General features: G+C 36.1%; 2 protein-coding genes across 15 annotated transcripts in view; one reads left to right on the plus strand and one right to left on the minus strand.

Annotated features, from left to right (window-relative positions):
• Positions 1–4,941, plus strand: part of BCAR3 (BCAR3 adaptor protein, NSP family member) — a 117,317-nt gene extending 112,376 nt beyond the window's left edge. For all 11 annotated transcript variants that reach the window (XM_068952453.1, XM_068952446.1, XM_068952448.1 and 8 more), the window contains 3 exons: positions 691–802; positions 1,799–2,011; positions 2,851–4,941. In XM_068952453.1, coding sequence (XP_068808554.1) covers positions 691–802; positions 1,799–2,011; positions 2,851–3,038 — 513 coding nt within the window. In that variant the 3' untranslated portion in view covers positions 3,039–4,941. The remainder of the gene's footprint in view (positions 1–690; positions 803–1,798; positions 2,012–2,850) is intronic.
• A 134-nt stretch (positions 4,942–5,075) lies between these two features.
• FNBP1L (formin binding protein 1 like) overlaps positions 5,076–20,859 on the minus strand; it is a 61,602-nt gene continuing 45,818 nt past the window's right edge. Inside the window, exons 8-17 of one of the 4 annotated variants that reach the window (XM_068952459.1) lie at positions 19,707–19,853; positions 18,681–18,884; positions 16,019–16,177; positions 12,727–12,741; positions 10,061–10,170; positions 9,305–9,437; positions 8,762–8,856; positions 8,118–8,266; positions 7,556–7,714; positions 5,076–6,440 (exon numbers count right to left, since the gene is read on the minus strand). In XM_068952459.1, coding sequence (XP_068808560.1) covers positions 6,433–6,440; positions 7,556–7,714; positions 8,118–8,266; positions 8,762–8,856; positions 9,305–9,437; positions 10,061–10,170; positions 12,727–12,741; positions 16,019–16,177; positions 18,681–18,884; positions 19,707–19,853 — 1,179 coding nt within the window. In that variant the 3' untranslated portion in view covers positions 5,076–6,432. Of the gene's footprint in view, positions 7,715–8,117; positions 8,267–8,761; positions 8,857–9,304; positions 9,438–10,060; positions 10,171–12,726; positions 12,742–16,018; positions 16,178–18,680; positions 18,885–19,706; positions 19,854–20,859 lie in introns of all 4 variants that reach the window. The other 3 variants (XM_068952462.1, XM_068952461.1, XM_068952460.1) reach the window with 3 other exon arrangements.

Consider the following 20,859-nt stretch of genomic DNA (forward strand, 5'->3'; position numbering starts at 1 on the left):
CAGGTCTTGCCTTTACACATGTAAATGAAGCCTTTTACTCTACCTAGCATGAAGAGATCTCAATTTGAATACAGTGCCCAGTTTGGGATACAGGTCAAATTTGGACTAACCACAGAAATCGAGCACAAAGAAAGTGATCAGGAATCTAGAAAATGGGGAAAAATGAAAACAGATTGAGCAAATTAAGACTATTTAGCTTAAAAAATGAAAAGCTTGAGGGAGTAGCTTTCAAGCATATGGAAGCTAGTTACAAAAGAATGTTCTGCATGTCCCTAGTGAGTAGAAACAGAATTAGCGAGCTTAAATTGCAAACAGGAAGACTCAGGTTTTGTGTCAGGAAAAACTTTAGGAGGTGAAGCCCTGGCATAAATTGGTTGGATTATCTAGGCAGCTGTGGGAGTCTCTGTTTCTGGAGACCTTTAGAAAAAGTACACAAATGGCTTGACAGCTATGATGGCTATCAGGCTTGATACACGGATGATTCTTCCTCCTGCCAACTGGTAGAACGGTGACATTATTTACTAAAATTTTGGCTCTAATGTTGGACTCAAGCCTTTGGAGTAGCTAGATCTTATCCGAAAGGCCGTGTACTACTGAATAAGTCACACTGACTCAAACTTTGCTAGTAGCAGTGTGTTTTCCATGTGAATTGCTATGGAGTCAAAAATGGGTATTGTTTTCTTTGAACAGGTCACTAGGTTAGAACAAACCTGGACTGCTCTAAGACATCATTACACCCAGACTGCCATTATGTATGAAAAACAGCTGAAGCCATTTAGCAAAGCTTTGCATGAAGGACAAGGTGAGTAGACGAGTGTGCATGAGTGACACTGGTTTCTGTCTATCCTTACAACTCTCCCTTATAACTCCTGAGTGCCTGTGTAGGGAGAGGAGGCAGCTGCTGTTGTGCTAGCTGAGTCTCATATGTTAAAAGCAACTACATGAACTTTTGTAATGCAGTATAACACAAGGGCATAGAAGGAACCATCTGCTAGCACCCATGCAGACTATAACATTCTTTGTCTACTCAACCCTCGCCCCCCCCCCTTGTGGCGAACTTGCAGAGTGGTTCCTGTCAGTCCCTGCCTCTCTATCATCTTGCTTCAGAGATGGACAGTGGACAAAAATTCTCCTCCTACCTGTATAGGGAGAGGGAGAAGACTTCTGGCAGGTTTTGCTTTGCCTATTGGAGCAGAGGGCAAATGCTGAAATACAAAGAATGGGTCAGTAATTCCTCTGATTGCAGCAAGTGCTCCTGCTGCCTGCATCTGCAGGAGCCAATCAAGTAATTCCTGCTGCTCTTTTATCATTCTTTGCAGCTGTATTCTCCAATGGGATCTGAGGGGAGCTATCGGAGCTGAACGCTTTCCTGGCTCAGGAAAGGAGAGAGAAGGAAAACTTTTAGCTCCCCCACCCCACCCCACCCCACCCCCCGGCCAAATTGTTGGAAGTTGCCCTGAAGACAATGACACAGATTTTAAATGTGTTTAAAAGCCTAACTCTTAGTGCTTTAGATCTCTATGCCACTCTCTAGTATTTCAGCTGAGCCTTTTCCTGTAGCAAATACAGTTTGCAACACTGTAATTTATCTTGGTTGCCCCACCACCACCACCACTACTACCCCTAAACTCATTGCAAAGAAGGCTTGGTATGACTGAGGTGAGGTGCTAATTTGAAAGATGGAAGACAAATACTAGTTTCTGACTTAGAAAAAGAGTGCTGCAGTTAGGATACCTACTTAAACTGGCAGGTTTTAGAATTTCTGACGGTATGGTTGGTTTGTTGCTCTCTATCCTAGAGACCATCGGTGCTCCACAGAACAATGTAACTGTACCACTGCTGATGCCTCTCATTACCTTGATGGAGCGACAAGCTGTCGTTTTTGAAGGGATGGACCTGTGGGAAAGCACTGACCAAAGCTGTGAAATAATGCTCAAGCACTTGGCCACTGCTCGGCAGATAGCGCAGAATGCAGAAACGTACAGGGTGACTGCAGAACGGATACTGGAAGGTAGGGAGCACTAGCAGGAGAAACTTCTGCGTGTGGATTATATCTATCTGAGGAAAGATCTCTACTTAAGGGATGCTAAAAGTCACGGCAAGACGTTCTTCTCCTCCTTCCTAAGAACTGAGATAGCAGCAAATGTCCTGCAGTAAACTCACTCCGGGGGCAACACTAGTATTGTTTAAAGAGAGACAGCAGATTATTCGTCAAGAGTTAGTTCTCCAGTAAGCAATATGACACCCCTATTAAGTCTCGACTTAATATCCTGAATTGTCTTTTTAGCAACTGAATTAAAAATACAGCAGGGACTGGGGATAACTTACAGCCTTCTGTACAATTTAAAATTCCTACTCTGATTCTGCAACTAAAGCTCTATTTACCATAATAAGATTCTTTACTGCAGGGCAAGATGCAACACTGAGCTCTTAATCACTTGTAGTCAAAAAGCAAGTAACATGTTAACTACTTGACTTTATATTTTAAACTTGGAATGAAAAAGATGAGAGTGAAGAAAAAATTAACTATTTCTGCAGACAGCATGTATACATCAGTGATAAATACTTAAGGTCAGGCTATAATGACGAGCAAGACAATTCAATTAGAATTGAGCAAAGGATAGCCTGGTCTAAGGTCCCTGGAGCCATCTAAGTGCTGCTAGAACACAACACAGGGAAAGGATTTTAATGGTTTTCCTAGCTTTTTAAACCATTGTGCAAAATGAACCCAGCATATTAAAAGTAATGTTATTTGGAAATAATATATTTTAAAAACCTTTTCTTCTAAGTAAGTTTTAAAAAAAAAAAAAGCTTAATGGTGATACTGTGGGATTCTTTTTTGCTTATTAGGTTTCCAGCCAGATGAAGAGATGAGCGAGATCTTCAAGACAGAATTTCAAATGAGATTGCTCTGGGGCAGCAAAGGAGCGCAAGTTAATCAAAATGAAAGATATGAAAAATTCAGCCAGATTTTAACTGCACTTTCCCGAAAACTGGAACCTCCTCTAGTGAAGCAGGTGGAACAATTAAATATCTAAGACTCTAAACTATTTAAATGCTAAACTTGAAATAATCATAGCTTTCTTTTGGCAATTTGATACTGCACATACCTTTAGCATTTCACAAGATGTTTAGAACTTTAACTGCACAATGCACATGTGTTTTAAAACTACTGATTACTAAAAAAATTATTTATTTACTGTGTCACCAAGTCATTTAATGATCCTTTGAACAATTAAGATTATTCCTGTAAGAAAGACAGTCATAGTTTTCCTTATTTTCCCCAGACTTGCAATGTTTTAATAATATCTAGGAGTGTGTGGGGGGGAGGTATCTTAATGTTATTAAAATGAAGCAAATAATTAATAGTGTAAATAAAGGTATAGATTAAATATGTGACATTTCAGTTGTATAATATTCCTTAAATGAATATAAAACACTGTACATAGAATTGTGAATTAAAACATATCTTTATGCAAAATACTTTGCAGTCTGTGGTTGAAGAAATGATCCTTTATCTGTGACCGCAACTAAAGGCTCACTGCACCTATGCCAGTAAAAAAATTAGTTTTTTTGTGTGTGTTGGGACAACTAATTTTATTAAGACAGCATCTGTAGGCTGCACTTTGTCTTTGCTGGAGCCTGCACAACAGCTATGCTGCCAGCAATGAATGATTAAAGGGCAGGCACAAACAATTCTGATACAAGTATCTGGAAGTTAAGTGTTTTAATTAAACGTGGGTGTATGTAGCTATTCAACTTGCTTCAGTTACTGAGGTGAATCACTTTGATAAGCAGTATATACTTTTTTTTCCTGGATGAAGCCAAAGCCTAAATTGTTAGCACTTTTCATAAACACCACGCACACCAATTTCCTATATAAAGAACACTTTTAGTGGCAAATTCCACTTTGTTGCATACAGAAGCCGTGTATGAGCACATAAATATTTAGGCAACTGTGATTAGGCTAACTGACAAAGAGCAAATTCTGCTGTAGTTTTGAAGTGAGAGGTTACATTTGAAACTATTCCAGGACTGTACGCTAATAACAAAGCCAACCAACGCTAAAAGGGTAGGATCTGTCCTCGCATCTACAATCATAGGTGTAAGTAGGTCTCTCCCTGTCAAGCTTAACAGAACACATGGGGAAGCTAAATTAGACCATGAAAAGATTTCTTTATTCCATGAAAATATTCTCAACAGAGAACACTATTTTTAAACAAAGCATTTAACATTTAAGAAATCAACATGTGCACAGAAAAAAAAAGCTTAAAAATTACTGGAAAAAATTGAAGATTCTTTAAGACAACTCACGTTCAGAATTTTAGAATAACTGATTTATAACTACCTGTGCAAGTACAAATCATTTCTTTCCTATGTTTAATAACCCTCATACATGTTGCACTATCCCTCATGAAAGGAGCCTGCCTCCAAAGGAAGCAAATCCTGGTTTTAGAAAAACAAACAAACAGTAGCGTGAAAAGACCATTTAGGCCTTTATCAGGAAGTGTTACTACTAACCTGCAAGGCTGTTAGCCAGGCAAACCACAGGCCCTTTAGCAGAAAATACACAGATCACATTTCCTCCTCTTCTCTAACTTTAAAATAAAAAAGCACTAGATTAAAAAACAAAACAGGACCCCCCCCCCAAAAAAAAACTACACATGTAGTTTTGTCAGTATTGAGTAATGTCACATTATTATATAAATAACCCTGTATACAATATCCAAAAATCTAAACTTTAGAATTTAATAGCCCCCCCCCCCAACTGTAATACACTAGGTCAAGCTGTGTAATAGTGGTATACATAAGAAAAGGAATAACCCTCTACACAAGTCACTCAAATTCAGTTTTACTGGTAGTACAATTTCTAATAACACTGAAATTAAAAAGAATCCAGCACTGCTGCATCCAAATATTGCTTCAGAACCCCCCCCCCCCCCCAAAAACAGGATGTTTTGATTTTTTTTTTTTTTCTCTTTCCCCACACAGCAGGTGGCTGGGCTGACAAGCTTTGATTGATACAAGTACCCCTCCCCCCCCCAACATCGCTAGTCTAATTCTTATTACCCTAATAAATCAGATATCATGTATTTATTAATAGAACCACAAATGGGCAGCAAGAAAACATAAGCAATAGGGGCACTGCAGACAACTATATTTACACGTATAAACATATCCAAATTTCAGTTGTTTACAAGAAAAAGTGCACATCATAGATCATTACGAAGTATCACTCAAATTTCAACTGGTCCATACAATGAAGCATCACCTGGAAACAAACTAGCACTGCAGTAATTAAAACTGGAACTTCATAGTCAAAAACTAAGAGACAAAGTTTCCATAAAAAATATTTCTAAAAAATATTAAAGAAGTCAAATGAAGAGATACATGTCTCAATGTATAAAATTCATGATGCACCATGTATCCTGTAAAGTAGAGCTCTAGAAAACACCTACCATGGCTACCTCAGCAGCTGCAGCACTGTGGAAAGAGCTGAGACACAAAGCCCTTTGTGGGATACTGTAAGTGGTAGTGTTGGCAATCAACAGATTTAGGCACTCTAGTTTAAGGCAGCATTTGAATGGCAAGTGGTTGACTTTAAAAACAGTCATTAGCTTGCAGTGGTGAATCTCTCTGGTGGTGTTCCAGGTTTTCAGTGCTCACATTAGGTTACTGAAGTGCTGAAGATGATGGACCACAGTTCTGGGAGTTTCTCTGACTGCATTGTAGGCTAGAGCTGAGATGTATTATTTCCCCAAACCAACATAAATATATTATGATCTCATATCAGTTATGCCAAAAATTGGAATGTAATGATGGTTGCAGTGGAAGAGTTATAGCAGCATACATGGATACTGGGATGAAACTCTAGTGCTGAAGATACTTAAACAGAATGGTTTGTTACAAAATATGAGAAGCAATGATGACAATAAAATGTTATGCAGGCATGCCTGACTGTCCTAGGCATGCAGGAGGGGGTTAAGGGCGAGCATGGAGGTGGCACAGGCAGACTGACAACTGACATGGTTCTAAATGACTGCCAATTACGATCAGCTTTTTTCCGATCAGCTGGAAAAAAGCGTAACTAACTGAGACAATCAAAATGTAGCACAATCTAAAATACAGTTTGTGCCTCTTCTTTGAAAACTAAGGACAATGAGAATAAGCAATTTTAGGAGCAGTTGCCTCTTTACTCTGGTAATGGAGCTCTATTTTGCTGCAGAAATTTAAGAATTTGTAATACATCCTTAACTATGTATGGAAAGGCTAAGAATGTTAGTGACTAAACGTATGTCTGCATGCATTCATGCAACTAGCTTTTCCCCTTGCTTAATGGGCCTCCCAGGCTAATACCCTCCCCCCCCCCAAAAAAAAAGCAGCTGCATGTAACCTCCTTCAAGATCTCGCCCATTTTCTCAGAAACCCTCTTCAGGAACCTGCAGTCCAAGAGGAAAAAGAAAAGAACAAAGTTACTGAAGGCCTTCAGAAAATAGAGAAGTGTGCTCAGTTCTAAGAGGCCATTCCCAGTGGCTACACATTAGCCTTGTACTTAATTCCACAAACATTCTTAATAGGAATACCAGACATAGCTTTTAGATTAGCTTTTTTTTTCCCTAGTAATCACGTAGTGCAATGTAGTTTCCAAACCTTAGTGATTTAATAGCGAAGGAGTTACTGTACATTTTAGATCTTGATTTCTACCCAAACGTGATATAATTCAAACACTATTAGCTTACAGGCACAGATTAAGAATTTAAAAACAGTCCCTTTTCAGGAGCAGAGAGAGGTTAAAATCCAGTAAGACACGAGCGTTACGTGTGTGTGTGTGTGTGTGTGTGTGTGTGTGTGTGTGTGTGTTTTTAAGGTAGCTACAGTTAAAACAATGAAGTTGTATCAAAAAAACCAATATTCCAGGTTACAACCACTGGAAGGGAAGGAGAGAGGCAGGTCAGTGGACTTTTTGTCCTTTTTAATTGTAATGCTTCTTCCTGAGCACTTTTGTTGAGCTTTCAGAATGAGAAAACATTTTCCTCTTTAAGAGGTGAAAGCTGCCAAGTATTTGCAAAGGAAGGAAATTAATAATTTTCAGTAACTGATTTCAGATATTAGAGAAAAACTATATGTTTAAAAAAGAGGCTTTTTCTTTTAAGTCATAAAAGTGGGAACAGTAAATTTTAGAGGTCTTTAAAACTAAGTATTTTTCAGTTCTTTGCAAAAACCAAGTACTATATAGAACAAGCAGGAATCCTGATCTTTTTTCAGTTTAATAGATTAATCAAATTTAGCACTTTGTAAAGCGGGAACATTAGAACAGTAAAATAAGGCAGAAGGCACTGGTCAAAATTACAGACCAACGTAAGGTACTTAATTTAAAGCTGACATCTCTGAAAAAGAAATGTGTCAAGCTCATATGGTGAACAACAGCCCACTGCGGCCTTCTGATACTCTAATTCTTTCCATGAACCTGTGCAACTTACTATTTTTCCACTATTTCCCTGGGGAACGTACAGCGGAAAACTGCCAGTTTACTATTAGATATAGGTTACTGCACCTTTGCTGTTTTTCTCTAGCGTTACATCTATATATGATGTTGGCACATAGCCTTCCTCTCCATTATGTCTTCGAGCTCTTGTCCACCCATCTCCTTTGTCCTCCTCAATAATGTACAAAATTTCCCCTTCTTTCATTGCTAGAGTGCCTTCATTATGACCTGGGAAAACAAGATGCAAATACATCTCAATGTTATGACAGAATTTCAAGTAATCTTTTTCCCAGGACATAGTTTCCAGATTATAAATAAACAGGAAGTATCAAAAATCTGTGGAAGCGAACATATGGTTAAACAGGCTTGCAGACAAAAACCTGGTCCCATTTGTGAATCTGAGCGTTTGCCAATAGCTGTGCTTTCTAATATTTATCTCACAACAGCACAAAAGTACTAGTCTGCCCACGAATTAACTGATTTATAAAATATTTTCATCGATCTTATAAGCAACTGCTCACAAAGTTAATGTACTTAAAATCATTTTACCTGTCTTCTGTGTAACAAATAATCCACGCCTGTTAGTCAAGTTACCTTTTAGTCAAAGAAAAATATACATTGTTAACCTTACCATCAAAAGGATATATTGCCTTGCAGTGCCCTATAGCTGGCAATGGATCGTCGTCTTCAAACTCATCATCAAACTCATTTGGATGTGCATGCTGTTGTGGTGGGCCTCGAACTTCCTGATTTGCATCATCCATGTAACTCCCTTCAGGGCTGTAATGCAACAATTGGAACATGAGGACTCAGAAGAGTTCTGAGCTCCAAAACTCTGAACATACGTGCATCATAGGACGGGTAGATGATGGATATTGCTCTGGAAATGCCTGTTAGCAGTGTTTACATTTACTGCTGGAGGTCATTTTCTTAAGTTCTGAGGTGACAAAGGCTTGCGACTGAATTCTCCTAAGAAAACAAACATAAATTTAACATACCTGTATCTACAAAACCTGCAAAACTGGTGAGCCTTACGCAATGGATAAGAGAGCTTTAAAACGCTATTTAATGAGTGGGTGTTTCAATTAGACTCCCAATTTTTAATGCTACTGTGACAACATGACATGAACCTTAGAATTTGGAACCAGTAAGATTTTCCTTTAGAAGGACATAGACTTTCAGAGGATAAGGAACAACCATCATCTACTGTTACCCATCAAAGGGAAGTACTGATTCTAACGTAAAATATAAAAGTAGTAGAGATAGAATAGTGACCTCTCTCTGCCCTGTGTTACAAGGTGGTTGATATCACTGCTGTGCCGCCTGTCGCTTCTGGCTGCTACTTTACCTTCAACTTCAGACAGCCAAGCCTTGGAGAGAAAAGACAAATATTGTTGTTAAAACTTAATTCTAAGACAGCAAATGGCATTTTACAAGTGTACTTAATAGCACAGTTCAGTTTTCGGTACACAGCCATATAAAGACTGCATTCACATGTGAAGTTTCGTATTTATTTTACATGAAGCATGAAACTATCCCCTCTGTTTAGCCTGCAGTCCATATGAGAATTAAAAATCTAACAGGAAAAAAAAAAAAAAATCACACCTTTAATAGCTAAAGTGAATTGCCGAATAAGTGATTAATGACAAACTCTTATGAAGAGTTTTTATCTTTAGAGGAACATACCTGTAAATATGGTACCTCATGGAAAACTGAAGAACTTAAGTATTTTTCTGTCTGCTACATTTATAATTCATAAGGCAAACTATTGTATTAACAATCATTTACATTTTCTAAGAAATTGTTTTATATTTTAACCTCATTTTTGTGTATTTCCATCCGAAGACGGTCCATGTTGTTCATGGTCTCAGCTAGCTTTGGTTGCAAACTGCTTGGATCACCCATCTGGGGATTTTTTTCATAAACATCCTTCATCTTGATGAGGGCATCTCTAACAACAAACAAAACCCCATAAAAATTATAAAAATTGCATACACCTCTACTGGTTCGTTAAAACTAAAAGAATGTTTATGCGTATGAGATTCTACCTAAAATTAGAGGTCCTAAATACTAAGCAGAGACATAAGGATACAGCTCCCACAGCACTCCTTAAATCCTTTTCCCTTCTGTCACCTTACCATTTTGCTTTCCTTTCTTGCCTCTTGCACAAGCACATAAGGGAGTCAACTGTTGATTCATATCTATCCAGCTTCAGTATTGTTTCCCAGTTTGTTATACACAATTTCCTACACAACGCTCTTTTTAATGTAGTAAGTTGTAGCTCTCTTGCTTGACAGACCTACACACTGATATCGAGTTACTGCACGCTCACTTTTAGAGCCAGAATTTCCTATGCAACATTACGATCACAATGTATATTATAATAAAGCAGAGGGAGGCGATGAAAACAGAATCTATGTACAATAAAACATAGATTAAAAAAAGCTTTATAATAGACAGCTTGAGGTAGCACATTCCCTCCTAACTTCTGAGCACTATTAGCTCAAGCAGAGGACTGTAAAAAGACATAGACATAAAGAGAACCATGGCAGAACTCCAAAAAAAACCACTCACTTTTGGTCTGTTTCCTTCTGTAGTTCTCTGTTGAGTTCATCAATTCTCTGCTGTAGTTTCTTGCGTCTTTGCTCTGGAGGCAGGTGGCTGAAGTCTTCTGAAGCAGGGCCCTGCAAGCATAAATACTATTAAACAAGTAACATGCACATACCTAGACAGCTGAACTGACATATCCACACACGAACAGTGTTCACTGGAAGCAGGATGAGCCTTGTTAACAACTCTACTCGACACACAGATCTATAAAAGACCACAAAGGAATAAATATATGTTCTTGCTGTCAGATCATAGTCATTCATTCCATCCCCTTCCCACTTTTTTTTTTTTTTTTTGGGGGGGGGGGGCCCACAATTGTGGCTACGGTTAGATGAGGAGATTTGAAGAAGGGTTGTCTATCCATCTGAATACAAGTCAAAATAATCACATGAGAAAAAATATTAATAAAATATTTACAAGTCACTATGGCATAAAGTCATTTTGTCTACATACTAGCCAGAATATATTTTGAATGACTTCAACTGAGCTAAAAGAGATACGACTTCAACTCTTTTGTTTCATGGAATCACAGCATAGACCATACAAATTTAGTCTGTCAGAACAGATCAGGTTATTTGCAATGCAGCAAGATATAAAACCCTGAAACATTCTTAGCAAAACATCAATTAATTTTTTTAAAATATTACTACAATATCCATTTACTGAACCTGAATATTCTGAAAAAGCAGTAAACAGAAAAATCCATATACAACTGAAATTCCCTGTTCTGAGTAAAATTACCTACCCGTCTGGAACAGAATTTTTATTTGCTTTAAATTACTTTGTAAATACAACTTCAGTCAAATGAGATACTCTTACTGTCTTCTGACGCAGTTGGCTCAGGTTTGTAAGTAATAATTTGTAGATCTAACAATAAATAGTTTGAAAAGCTGAGCCATGAACCTCCCTATTACATCCACTGCACTTAAAGCAGATTTAGAAAGGACAGATTTAGATTTAGAATTACTAAGCAGTAATTCCAGTCAGAATACAAATCTAAGAAGCAGTATCTATATGATTGATTCTTTACCTGGATTGTGTTTTCTACGGCTACTTGGATACTGTCAAAAGAAAAATGTTATAATTTGGTAATTTGATTTTTTTTTCCAAATTATTATTATAGTTCTCTTTCAGTTGTTCATCACTCTTACTATAAAAATGCATTAGAAGGATCTGAACTAGATTATAAAGTTCCATTACATTTTACCTTTACCTTCAGAGAGTACAGAGAATACCTTTACACCATAGAAATTTTGACGTAATTTGTTACTCTAAATCAAAACTTACTTAATAATTCCAAGTCACCTTTTTTCATTGTAACAAAGAATGTTTCAGGGAGGAAAAAAATTGCCACTAATTTTCAAATATATTTAGGAAAAAAAAAACAAAAACCTCAAGACCACCTACTGTTACGAGCCCCAAACCTGCAGAGGTTGACATCGTGTTGACACAAGTGCAAACTTGTGTCAGCATAATAATCGGGATGGACGGACTTGGGTGTGTAAAATCACGTGAAGAGATTTTTACCTATCTTTTGAGTTTGCTGTGAAAACTCCTCCCCTCAGGCGACAGACACCCTCAGTGCTTTTTAAGAAGGAAATAAGGTACATATCTCACTAACAGAAAGTTACGTTATTCATGCCCTGGTTAAGTAAGTTGTTTTAAGCGCAAGAAACCGCCCCCTGCCATTACAGCAGCCCTCCACAGAGGTAAACCAAACTGGACAGCATTTCTTCTGCCAATAAGAAACTTGACAGACACTTGACTGTCAGGATTTAAGCAGAAGCAACCACAGGCTCACATGCCTATGGTTTTAATTTTTACACTTTCCAAGTAGCCCCTCTTAAAATCTTCTTCCCCTTCAACTACTTGGTTCTTTTGAACTCATTAAATCATAACCTCGCTACCTTTTTTAGTCACGCTGTTAAAGAAAGGACATCAAGATCTCGTGTTGCCAGTACAAAGCAGAAGTATTTCTTTCGGGGTGGGGGGGAGGGAGGGGGATCATTTCTTGCCTTTTACACACTACAAAGAAACAAGAAACGACAATAACATCCCGTTTCATCATTCCTCCTTACAGGTCAGTTAAAATCAGAGTATCCTACAGTAAAAATCAGAAGAACAGAGTTCTTACTGTGAATTTTACTGATTTACTCTGCAAAGCAACAATATCAATCAAGGTGTATTTTTCATCTAAAGCAACAGTTTTGTAATACATCTGAACATGAAGGATCATCTCCCCTGCAAATTTTTGGTTAAATTCAAAGGATTTCATTTCACAGTATTCAATTTCTCCTTTACACGAGTTTTGTAATCTTTTCACATACCTATTTTATGCTGCTCTAACAATTTTCCTGACAAACAGAATTCACTATTTCCATCATGACCAGCTCATGAATACTAGTCAATGCTAAAACTCCAAAATCACAGATACAGTTGAAGCCAAATCACAATCTAATTATCTCACATTAAGCACAGACGATTAAAAAGACGACTGTGATGAGGTGGAAAATCTGAAGATGTATTTCAGCACCTGATTAAAAGCAGTTATGATATGGAAACACTTTCAATAAATTACTTTCATGCTATCTTAGCAGAAGTACAGCAGACAGATCAGCACACGGGCTTACCATCTTCACCGACCACTGCACAGTTCATTTGAAAACAGAAAGAAACGGGAAATTATTCACATGCAACCACCAGTTAAGAAAATGATTAATGCCTAAGAACGTGTCTTTAAAACTATCTGAAAGATTAAAATTATAATTTGTAAAAAATACATTTTACTATAAACACAAGAATTGCAAAATACAAGAATATGAAATGCATTTCTGCATTGAGAATTACTGATTTAAAAATTACACTAAATGATAATGGGTAGTTTAACTTATGAAATTATAACACAACTTCATTAGACTACTTCTGAATTTTAATATTTTGAATAATATGCACATGAACTTCTATTGTAAGAGAAGAAACAAACACACAGCCAACATTGCACAAAATAGCAGAATTTGATGACAATGAAAGAAAGACTGGTCAGCCATATGCAAAGAATTAGCTAACATTCCACTACCATTACTTTTACAAATATATATATTTTAAAGTCTTGATTGTCAATAAAACAACAACAAAACACAAAAAAACTTCCCTTTCAAATTTAAAAGTTCATAATTTTGCTTTTAAAAATAGCATATTTTGGTCATTGCTGCTATCCTAAATATACTTTAGTCTAGACAAAAATAAATGGGTTCAAAGAGTAAAATCGTTCTTCTTAGAAAAAGCAAATAAAACACATGAGATGACAGGTGTCATATCTTGGGTTTAACAAGTCACTGCATTCTGGAGATCTTCCAGATTTTCAACGACTTTGGGTAAGCCCTGCCAGCAAAACACCAAGCAACTTAGTATGACGCTTCCGCCACTGTAGTGATGGTGTGCGTCTGCCACACCATTTTTTGACCTACAGCAACTGTTAAGACTGTTGACTGGGGCACACACCAGAATTTCTAGCCATTGAAAGGCAACTACATGAGGAAAAAGAAACACTTTCACAAATGAAAGCTTGGTAGAAACCTCAGTTAAGACCAACTACATAAAATGGCTGTAAACAATTTTTTCCCTTTAGAGAGAGTCTTCCAGGAAAACAGGCAAATCTTACATGTCATTCACTGTTCGTGATGTATCCAGTTATGTATCAAATGGTATAGAGCAAAGACTTTTCATAAGCACTAACACTATCTGGAAATGTCAGAATTCAGAGAGCAATAAAAAGCTTGTAATAGTATTACTAATAAAAAGCAAGGCACAGCTACACTTTTTTTTTTTTTTTTTTTAATAACCTATTACTTTTTGCATGCATTGGCAACTAGAACTACTGTTTGCTGCTTTATCTGTGCAGCCAAAGGGGGAAAATCTGATGCATGAAGCACAGAACAAGGGGAGTTTGGTTTGGTTAACTGCCTGGAGTGAAATTTTGTACAGGGCAGGTAAAACAAAATATCCAGTATGCTTCTTATCTCATGCCAACTCATGGATAAATCTCAGTAGAAACCAAAGCAAATTAAAATGCCACTTGATAGTTTTGCATATAAATACCCCTTGAACAAAATTTTGCAGGGATAAAACTGTGTAAATCACAGGATAATGTACTAGCAGCTAGCATTGAATCAAAATATATTAAAAAGATAAAACTAATCAATGACATACAAAATCTATTAGAATTGCAGTATACAGTTAAGTTGAAAAGGCACTTAGTATGTGATAATGTAGCATTTGTTAAAATGCTATCAGGGTATTTTAAAATATTTTTAAAAATTAAATGTTCACCCTGAAGATTTAAAGACATTAAGTATTTAATATTGTAGGATTTTTTGAGTTAAATTAGATTTGTAGGATATTAATGATCCGTGTTAATTTTACGGAATACCATTCTATAGTACATTCAACAATAATCTTTGTAAAAATTGCAAAAGTGTAAAAATACAAAATTAAAGGAAAATGTTTTTTCATTTTCCAGTGGCATTCAGTAGCTATCAGGAGACTTGTCTTTTACTTTAGTAAGAAATTCTAGAACTAGTAATGCTACTGGGTTTTGATTTATGATCCAGGAGCTGATACATTTAGTGATCAATAAAAAGAGGGCGTGATCAAGACCTGCGTTCTTTCAACAGCTACCTAATCCAGTTCCTCACCGAGTACTAATGAAGGAACGTTATCTTTGTCATCAAAGCAAATTATGATAGCAGTAATTCAGAGAGAGAAAGTACAATCCGTCCACTATAAATACTTAAGAGGACCACAAAGATCTTCTAAAAACAGTGGTGGTAGAAAGGGCAGTTCTCAGAATAACTGGGGAGCTGAAATACCATGCCACCAAGTTAAGTACAAGATAAACAGATTTTAAATGTAACTCATTATAACTCAGAATGACAGGGAGGAAACCTCTAAATCATTAACTTTACTGCAATACATTGCTGTATTTTGATCTCCCCATTACATCAACGGTAGCCAGTCATTGGTGATGTACAACTGAGACAGTAAATCAGTTTTGTTTTCAAATACCAGAAAATCATGAATTATATACAATCAAATGCATCTAATTATTCCATTATGTGGATCAATATATATCATAAAAAACTTACATAAACAGGACAGCCTATGTTTCACTGACATAACAGGAAACTGCCAGTATATTTATCACTAGTACTATACATATGTTGCTAGGAAACCACTTAACATTTCATTGTTATTGTCTTCTCAACAAATTCTATTTGCAGAATACACCACTATAAATTAGTAAATTAATTGATAAATCTCAGAAAATGGCATTTGGTAGGAATTTATAAATGATTTTATCCAAAAGAACTTTCAGTAAACTAGAACAATTTAACTATTAATCATAAAATGCATTAAAATAGTATTTCAAAATCTGCGAACACTGTATACTACAGTACTTGATGTACAAAAGAGAAATGAATTTCTCCCTTCTTAGTTCGATGTCTCATAAAACAACTACTATTATTTCAATTAGAAGTCGGCAAATAAGACACCTGATCTGTCAGATGTTTTTGCAATGACTATATACCCAATGATAAATTACTGCAGAAAAGTGTTACATGATGGTAGGAAAACATTTGTGAAGGTAAACAACAATGAAAAAAGGCATCAGACATATGCTGAGCACCCTCTTTATAACACCTTTCTTTTGGGCATAAGTATTTGAAATGTTATAAAGAGTATTATTTTTTTTAAACCTGTTTTTAACATCTGTATGTGAAACAAAGTATCCTAAAAGTGACCTTATAGCAGAGTGTTTTAACAGAGTAAGCCTTATAATGAGGGTGAAGAGCATTAGAAAAGCCACATCACAAACACACTGCTCATAGCCCATCATGCATTTCAACTTGTTATCAAACTTACCCCTCTTTTGAGGCTTCTGAAAGAAGGAATTCTGGGCTTCCCTGTTTTTATGTCACTCATGCAATAATGCACTGGTTCAATGGAGAATATGGGATACTGGGACCCATTAGGAGTACTGGATGTGTATAAACTAGTAGGGGTTAGGGGTGGGGACTGTGGCTAATATGGAAATAAAGAAAGCAATAAATAAGCCAAATGTTCAAAGTGATTTTAAAATGAAAATTCTGTCTTACAAAAACAAAATTTCCATCTAACACAGAAACAGTTTGTAACATGTTCCACAAACACATTTACACTAGAAGTGTATTGGTTTTAACAGGTTTCTGTCATGAGTTAATCTTGAGAGTCACAGGTTGGTGCAGAGAACGAAGGAATATCCAAGAAAGCTTTAGACCCAACTTCTGCAAAATCCTAAAAATACCAAAGTTGCCTGTCTGTTTTCTTAAAGCAGGATGTTCTGTTTTTTCCAACTTTAGCTACTGTCATTCTGGAAGCCTCTGCACTCCTGCTCGCTTTTTATTCCTACATATCTGGACAGGTAAGCTACTAATAGAAAATTATGTATATCTATGGATAATGACTAAAATAAAAAGGAGATTCAATTTCAATAGTTAAACCGGACTGTTGCAATGGCTGCATGGCTTTCACAATCACAGCCATCAGAACTTCCTCCACTTGTCTTAAATTGCTTCCCTCATTTTTTTCTCTCTGCTGATTTTCCATTTGAATGTTTCTTCTCTACTATTTTTCTGCTGCATGACTCATTCCCCTTCCAAGAGGTTTTTCTCTTTGACCATACTGAAAATAGGTAAACAGTTTATCTTAAAGTCAAGTCCAGCCAGTTTCAGCTAAATCAAGGCCCAAAGGCCACCATGAATACCTCAGCTACAGTAAACCAGCATATTTTTATATTACCTAATATAAGAATATTCACTTTCTTATTTATCAAGTTCTTTAAATGATATTTGAAGTTAAAAACAGATATATATCCTGAGTAGTATTCTGCTCCCAGCTGCTGATTTGCAAAGGTTTTTTTTTTTTTCCCCCCTCATTTCTCCCAAAGAGCTGAGAAAATGGACGTAATCTTCCATTTCCTCTAGGTACTTAAGGTAGAGAAGCATGTATGTATGTACATACATATGTATATCTGTGATTCCATATAAGAAACAGTAAAGGCTGACTATCCAAATGCCACATACAACATGAACAAACCAGGGAGGAAAAAAAAGGGGAGGGAGGCAGGTCCTGCCAGCTTCCTTCAGTAGCCATCCTACTAAGGAATTTCTTGAAATTACACTAAGTGCCAATGTCCAGATTGTAAACTGCTGTAGATTTTCACAGCTACGCTGTCCACCGAAGGGAGACCAAAATTCCCAAAGATGTCTTATTTTCAAACTGGTAGTGATCTTCTTATTTCAGAATAGGCTGAATCTCACCCATCTCTGCAGCCAATAAAATATGCTAATATGTTGCACTGATAAACCATAGTTAATAATTATACTGGATGAAAAGTAAATAATTAGTTTTCATTGCTAACGCACAGCTGCAGTTACATAATACACCGAAGAGGCAATAAAAAATCAGATATATCCTTTCTTTCTTCAGAGAAGACCTGCTTGCTTGGAATACTATCAATGGGAAAATAAATCCTAACACTAAAAAGGCCTAAGAATATTTTGCTATAATAAATGATTTTAATTTCACCAGGCAGAAGCCTCATTGAAATTTGTGGGCATCATTAAAATGACTCACTGATATGTTTTAACATTAAAGCCCTAAAACAAGATTTAAATATATGTTTAATTATTCAATTATATAACTAATGTTTGCATTAATATTTTTTTGGTGGACCCACAAAGGCATCTTGCACAGAAAGTGTCACTTGAAACTAAAATAGTTACACAAGAAAGAAGCAATTTCTCTGCTTTAATTTTTTTCTTGAGTAAATTTTTTTTTAACCTATTTCGTAGCAACATAGCAACATTTTCGTCTAGGACGTTTACCTGTATGGAGCTTCAACAGTGGTTTTTTTTTTTTTTTTTTTTTTTTTACACCAATGAGACAGTAAAAATCTTAATGTTTTCAGACAAACTTCACAAGTTTTCAAAATTAGGTGCAAGTAGAATAATCTACATAATACTCCTATATATCAACATCTAAAACAGGTGACATTTAAACAGTTTCCCTTTCTTAATATATGAGAGATCTGAAGTCTGCTTGATTCTAAAGCATAAAACCCCCCAATCTTTTCTGCTTATATTACATTCCAGATTAATACTTTTTCTACGGAATGGTAGAAAGTCTTTACATCAACTTTGAAATGTTACAGAAATCGGAAGCTGTTTTTATTTATCCTGTTTAAAACTATGTAGAATATCAAATTTAAGTATTGAAAAATTCCATGACACAAATCAGAAGAAGAAAAATTGCAAAACTTCCCCAATGAGAACCCAAAATGAGAACTTCCGCAAAAGCAAAATTTGCCATTCTTGATTTTTTCTATAAATACCCAACCCCACTCAAACCTTCAGATCTCTTTGTACATCTTTAAAAAGAAAGTGACAAGCAATGGGAAAGTTATTTTAAAATAAATAATTGCCACTTCCATGCACTCCAACTCTTCACATTTTAATTTTCTGAATAGTAATTTCATAACTGTTACCTTCGGCTTCTTTCCGAATAGCCACAGCTTTCCTTTAGCCTTGCCCACCGTAGTTTTTGAATCAATTCTCATTCCTTCCTGCTTTGGTGTACTGATCGTTCCATCAGAGATAGTTCTGTAAATATTCTGACTATAATCTTCAAATGGGAAATCTCCAGGAGGTTCAAAACCAGATTTGAAGGAGTCTATCACTAGTTGCGAGTCCTAAACATAGGACATTAAGGAGTTTAAAAACAACCAAAGGCGTCCAGATATGAAGAGAACGACAGAGACATACATTCTCCCTTTAAGTGCTGAGATGCACAGATGGGAAAGTGAGAGGGAGCATGAAATGCATACTTTTGAATACATCAATTTAAACTAACACTGGTTCTTCTTTCTCAGCAGCATTACCAAGAGTGTAAATCAAAGCATATCCTGCTATTCAGAACCCAAAAAATACTCCCCGCAGCTCATTACAGATTTAAAATAGGACACCCTCTAGGGCCAAACTATTACTCCATCTTATGATCCTTCAGAGTTAGCATGGAAACTAACGGAAGGTAACACCAAGAAACTAGATATAGTAAGAGGTAACAGGGAAGAACCCTTATTAGAAGGAATGAGAAAGAACTAAGTGTCCTCCCCAGTGAATGAATAGCTGCAATCAAAGAGAAGGATATAGAATGATACTTTAATTGAATACCCTTAAATGATTTGGTGCTATATGTTGGAGAAGTTAACCACCACGTTGATATCTAGAATGTTTCAAGATAACCAAAATAAAGTGTCCAAAATCATATATAATGAGGCAGTGTCAGTCAACCTCAGATCACAAGAAAGTAATAAAACGTAAAGAGAACTGACATCAAAACGGAAGTAACCATTTAGGCTAAATACTGAAGTCACAACACCTTTAAGGTAGGTAAAGGTAAAACTTACAAAAAGGTAAAAGGACAGGATAAATCAGTCTATCCCCTCCTCCTCATTCCACAGTTTCAATATCATTTAACTTGTTCACACACTTAAAACCTCAACTTTACTTACTCTATGTTCATCAACTGATTTTGCTGCAAGAATCATTCCTTCTAAACATTTAGAGATGATGGGAATAACCTTGCGCTCAGAGTCAGCAAAACCTTTGTAACATTCACTAAGTTTGATAGTCCTTCTTTCATCCATTTCTTGAAGTTGCTGCAAGCATAAAGTAAGACAAAAAAGTTTTTATATCCTGATTTTTTTTTCCTGATCCTGATGGATGCAGTTATGGTAGTCATCACAGTACAGTACAGAATCGCTGTGCTTTTCCGTATTTTCATTTGCTTAACAAAACAAAACCTAAATTAAGTTTAAAATTCAAGTCATTTCAGACATGGACTTAAAGAGCACAGAACAGTATTCATGAAGAGCTGACACTTTGTTGACTATTGAAAATGCTGGAGAGACTGCACTTTTTTTTTCCCCCTCCTTTTTAAAGGGTGTAGATGCTGTCTGCAGCCACATACTTAACTACAAGTATTTGTTCTGTGCAAAAATTGAAACGATAGTGAAGAAATTCTGCTAATTTCTACATCTCCTCGTTGTCTCCTTTCACTTCCAAATACTTTCCCTCTGGTAATAAGTCTGCAGTCTCATTTTCTTTAACTTTGCTTTTATTTTTATGCTTTGCAATAAATACCAATGATTAACAAAAACAGGAAAGGTTACAAATATTAAAATTACATGCCAATTAGACATGCTGTCTCATTTGAAATACAAACCATTTCCTTTAGTAGTGTGCAGGAAAATAAAGAAAAAATTATCATTACATAAGATTGGTATCAGAAGTCTATTGGAACACAACTAAAAGAGAACAAATCAAAGTGAAACACCATTAAGATACACCCAAAATGAAACACCCTGGACCTTTCATCTAACTGAAGATGAAAAAAAATAAAAACAAAAAAAAAAACATATTATCAACTGATTATCAAAAATGAGATAAGAATTTAGATCTTTCCTATATCTACTCTATGAGAAGCAGATGTCTCAAAGAGCATCTGATTTCATCTGCCTGAGACAAAGCAACAGCAAGTCATACTAACTCCTTCTCTCCTGCTTTTCCCTTATAATGTTATCAAACACTTGAAAGGAAATAACAAAAATTAGCCCCAAGAAGAAGCTGGACGAGTCCTTTCTGCTCTTATTAACGATTTCTGAA

The sequence above is a fragment of the Struthio camelus genome, chromosome 8 (genome assembly GCF_040807025.1).
Source record: "Struthio camelus isolate bStrCam1 chromosome 8, bStrCam1.hap1, whole genome shotgun sequence".
NCBI lineage: Eukaryota > Metazoa > Chordata > Aves > Struthioniformes > Struthionidae > Struthio > Struthio camelus.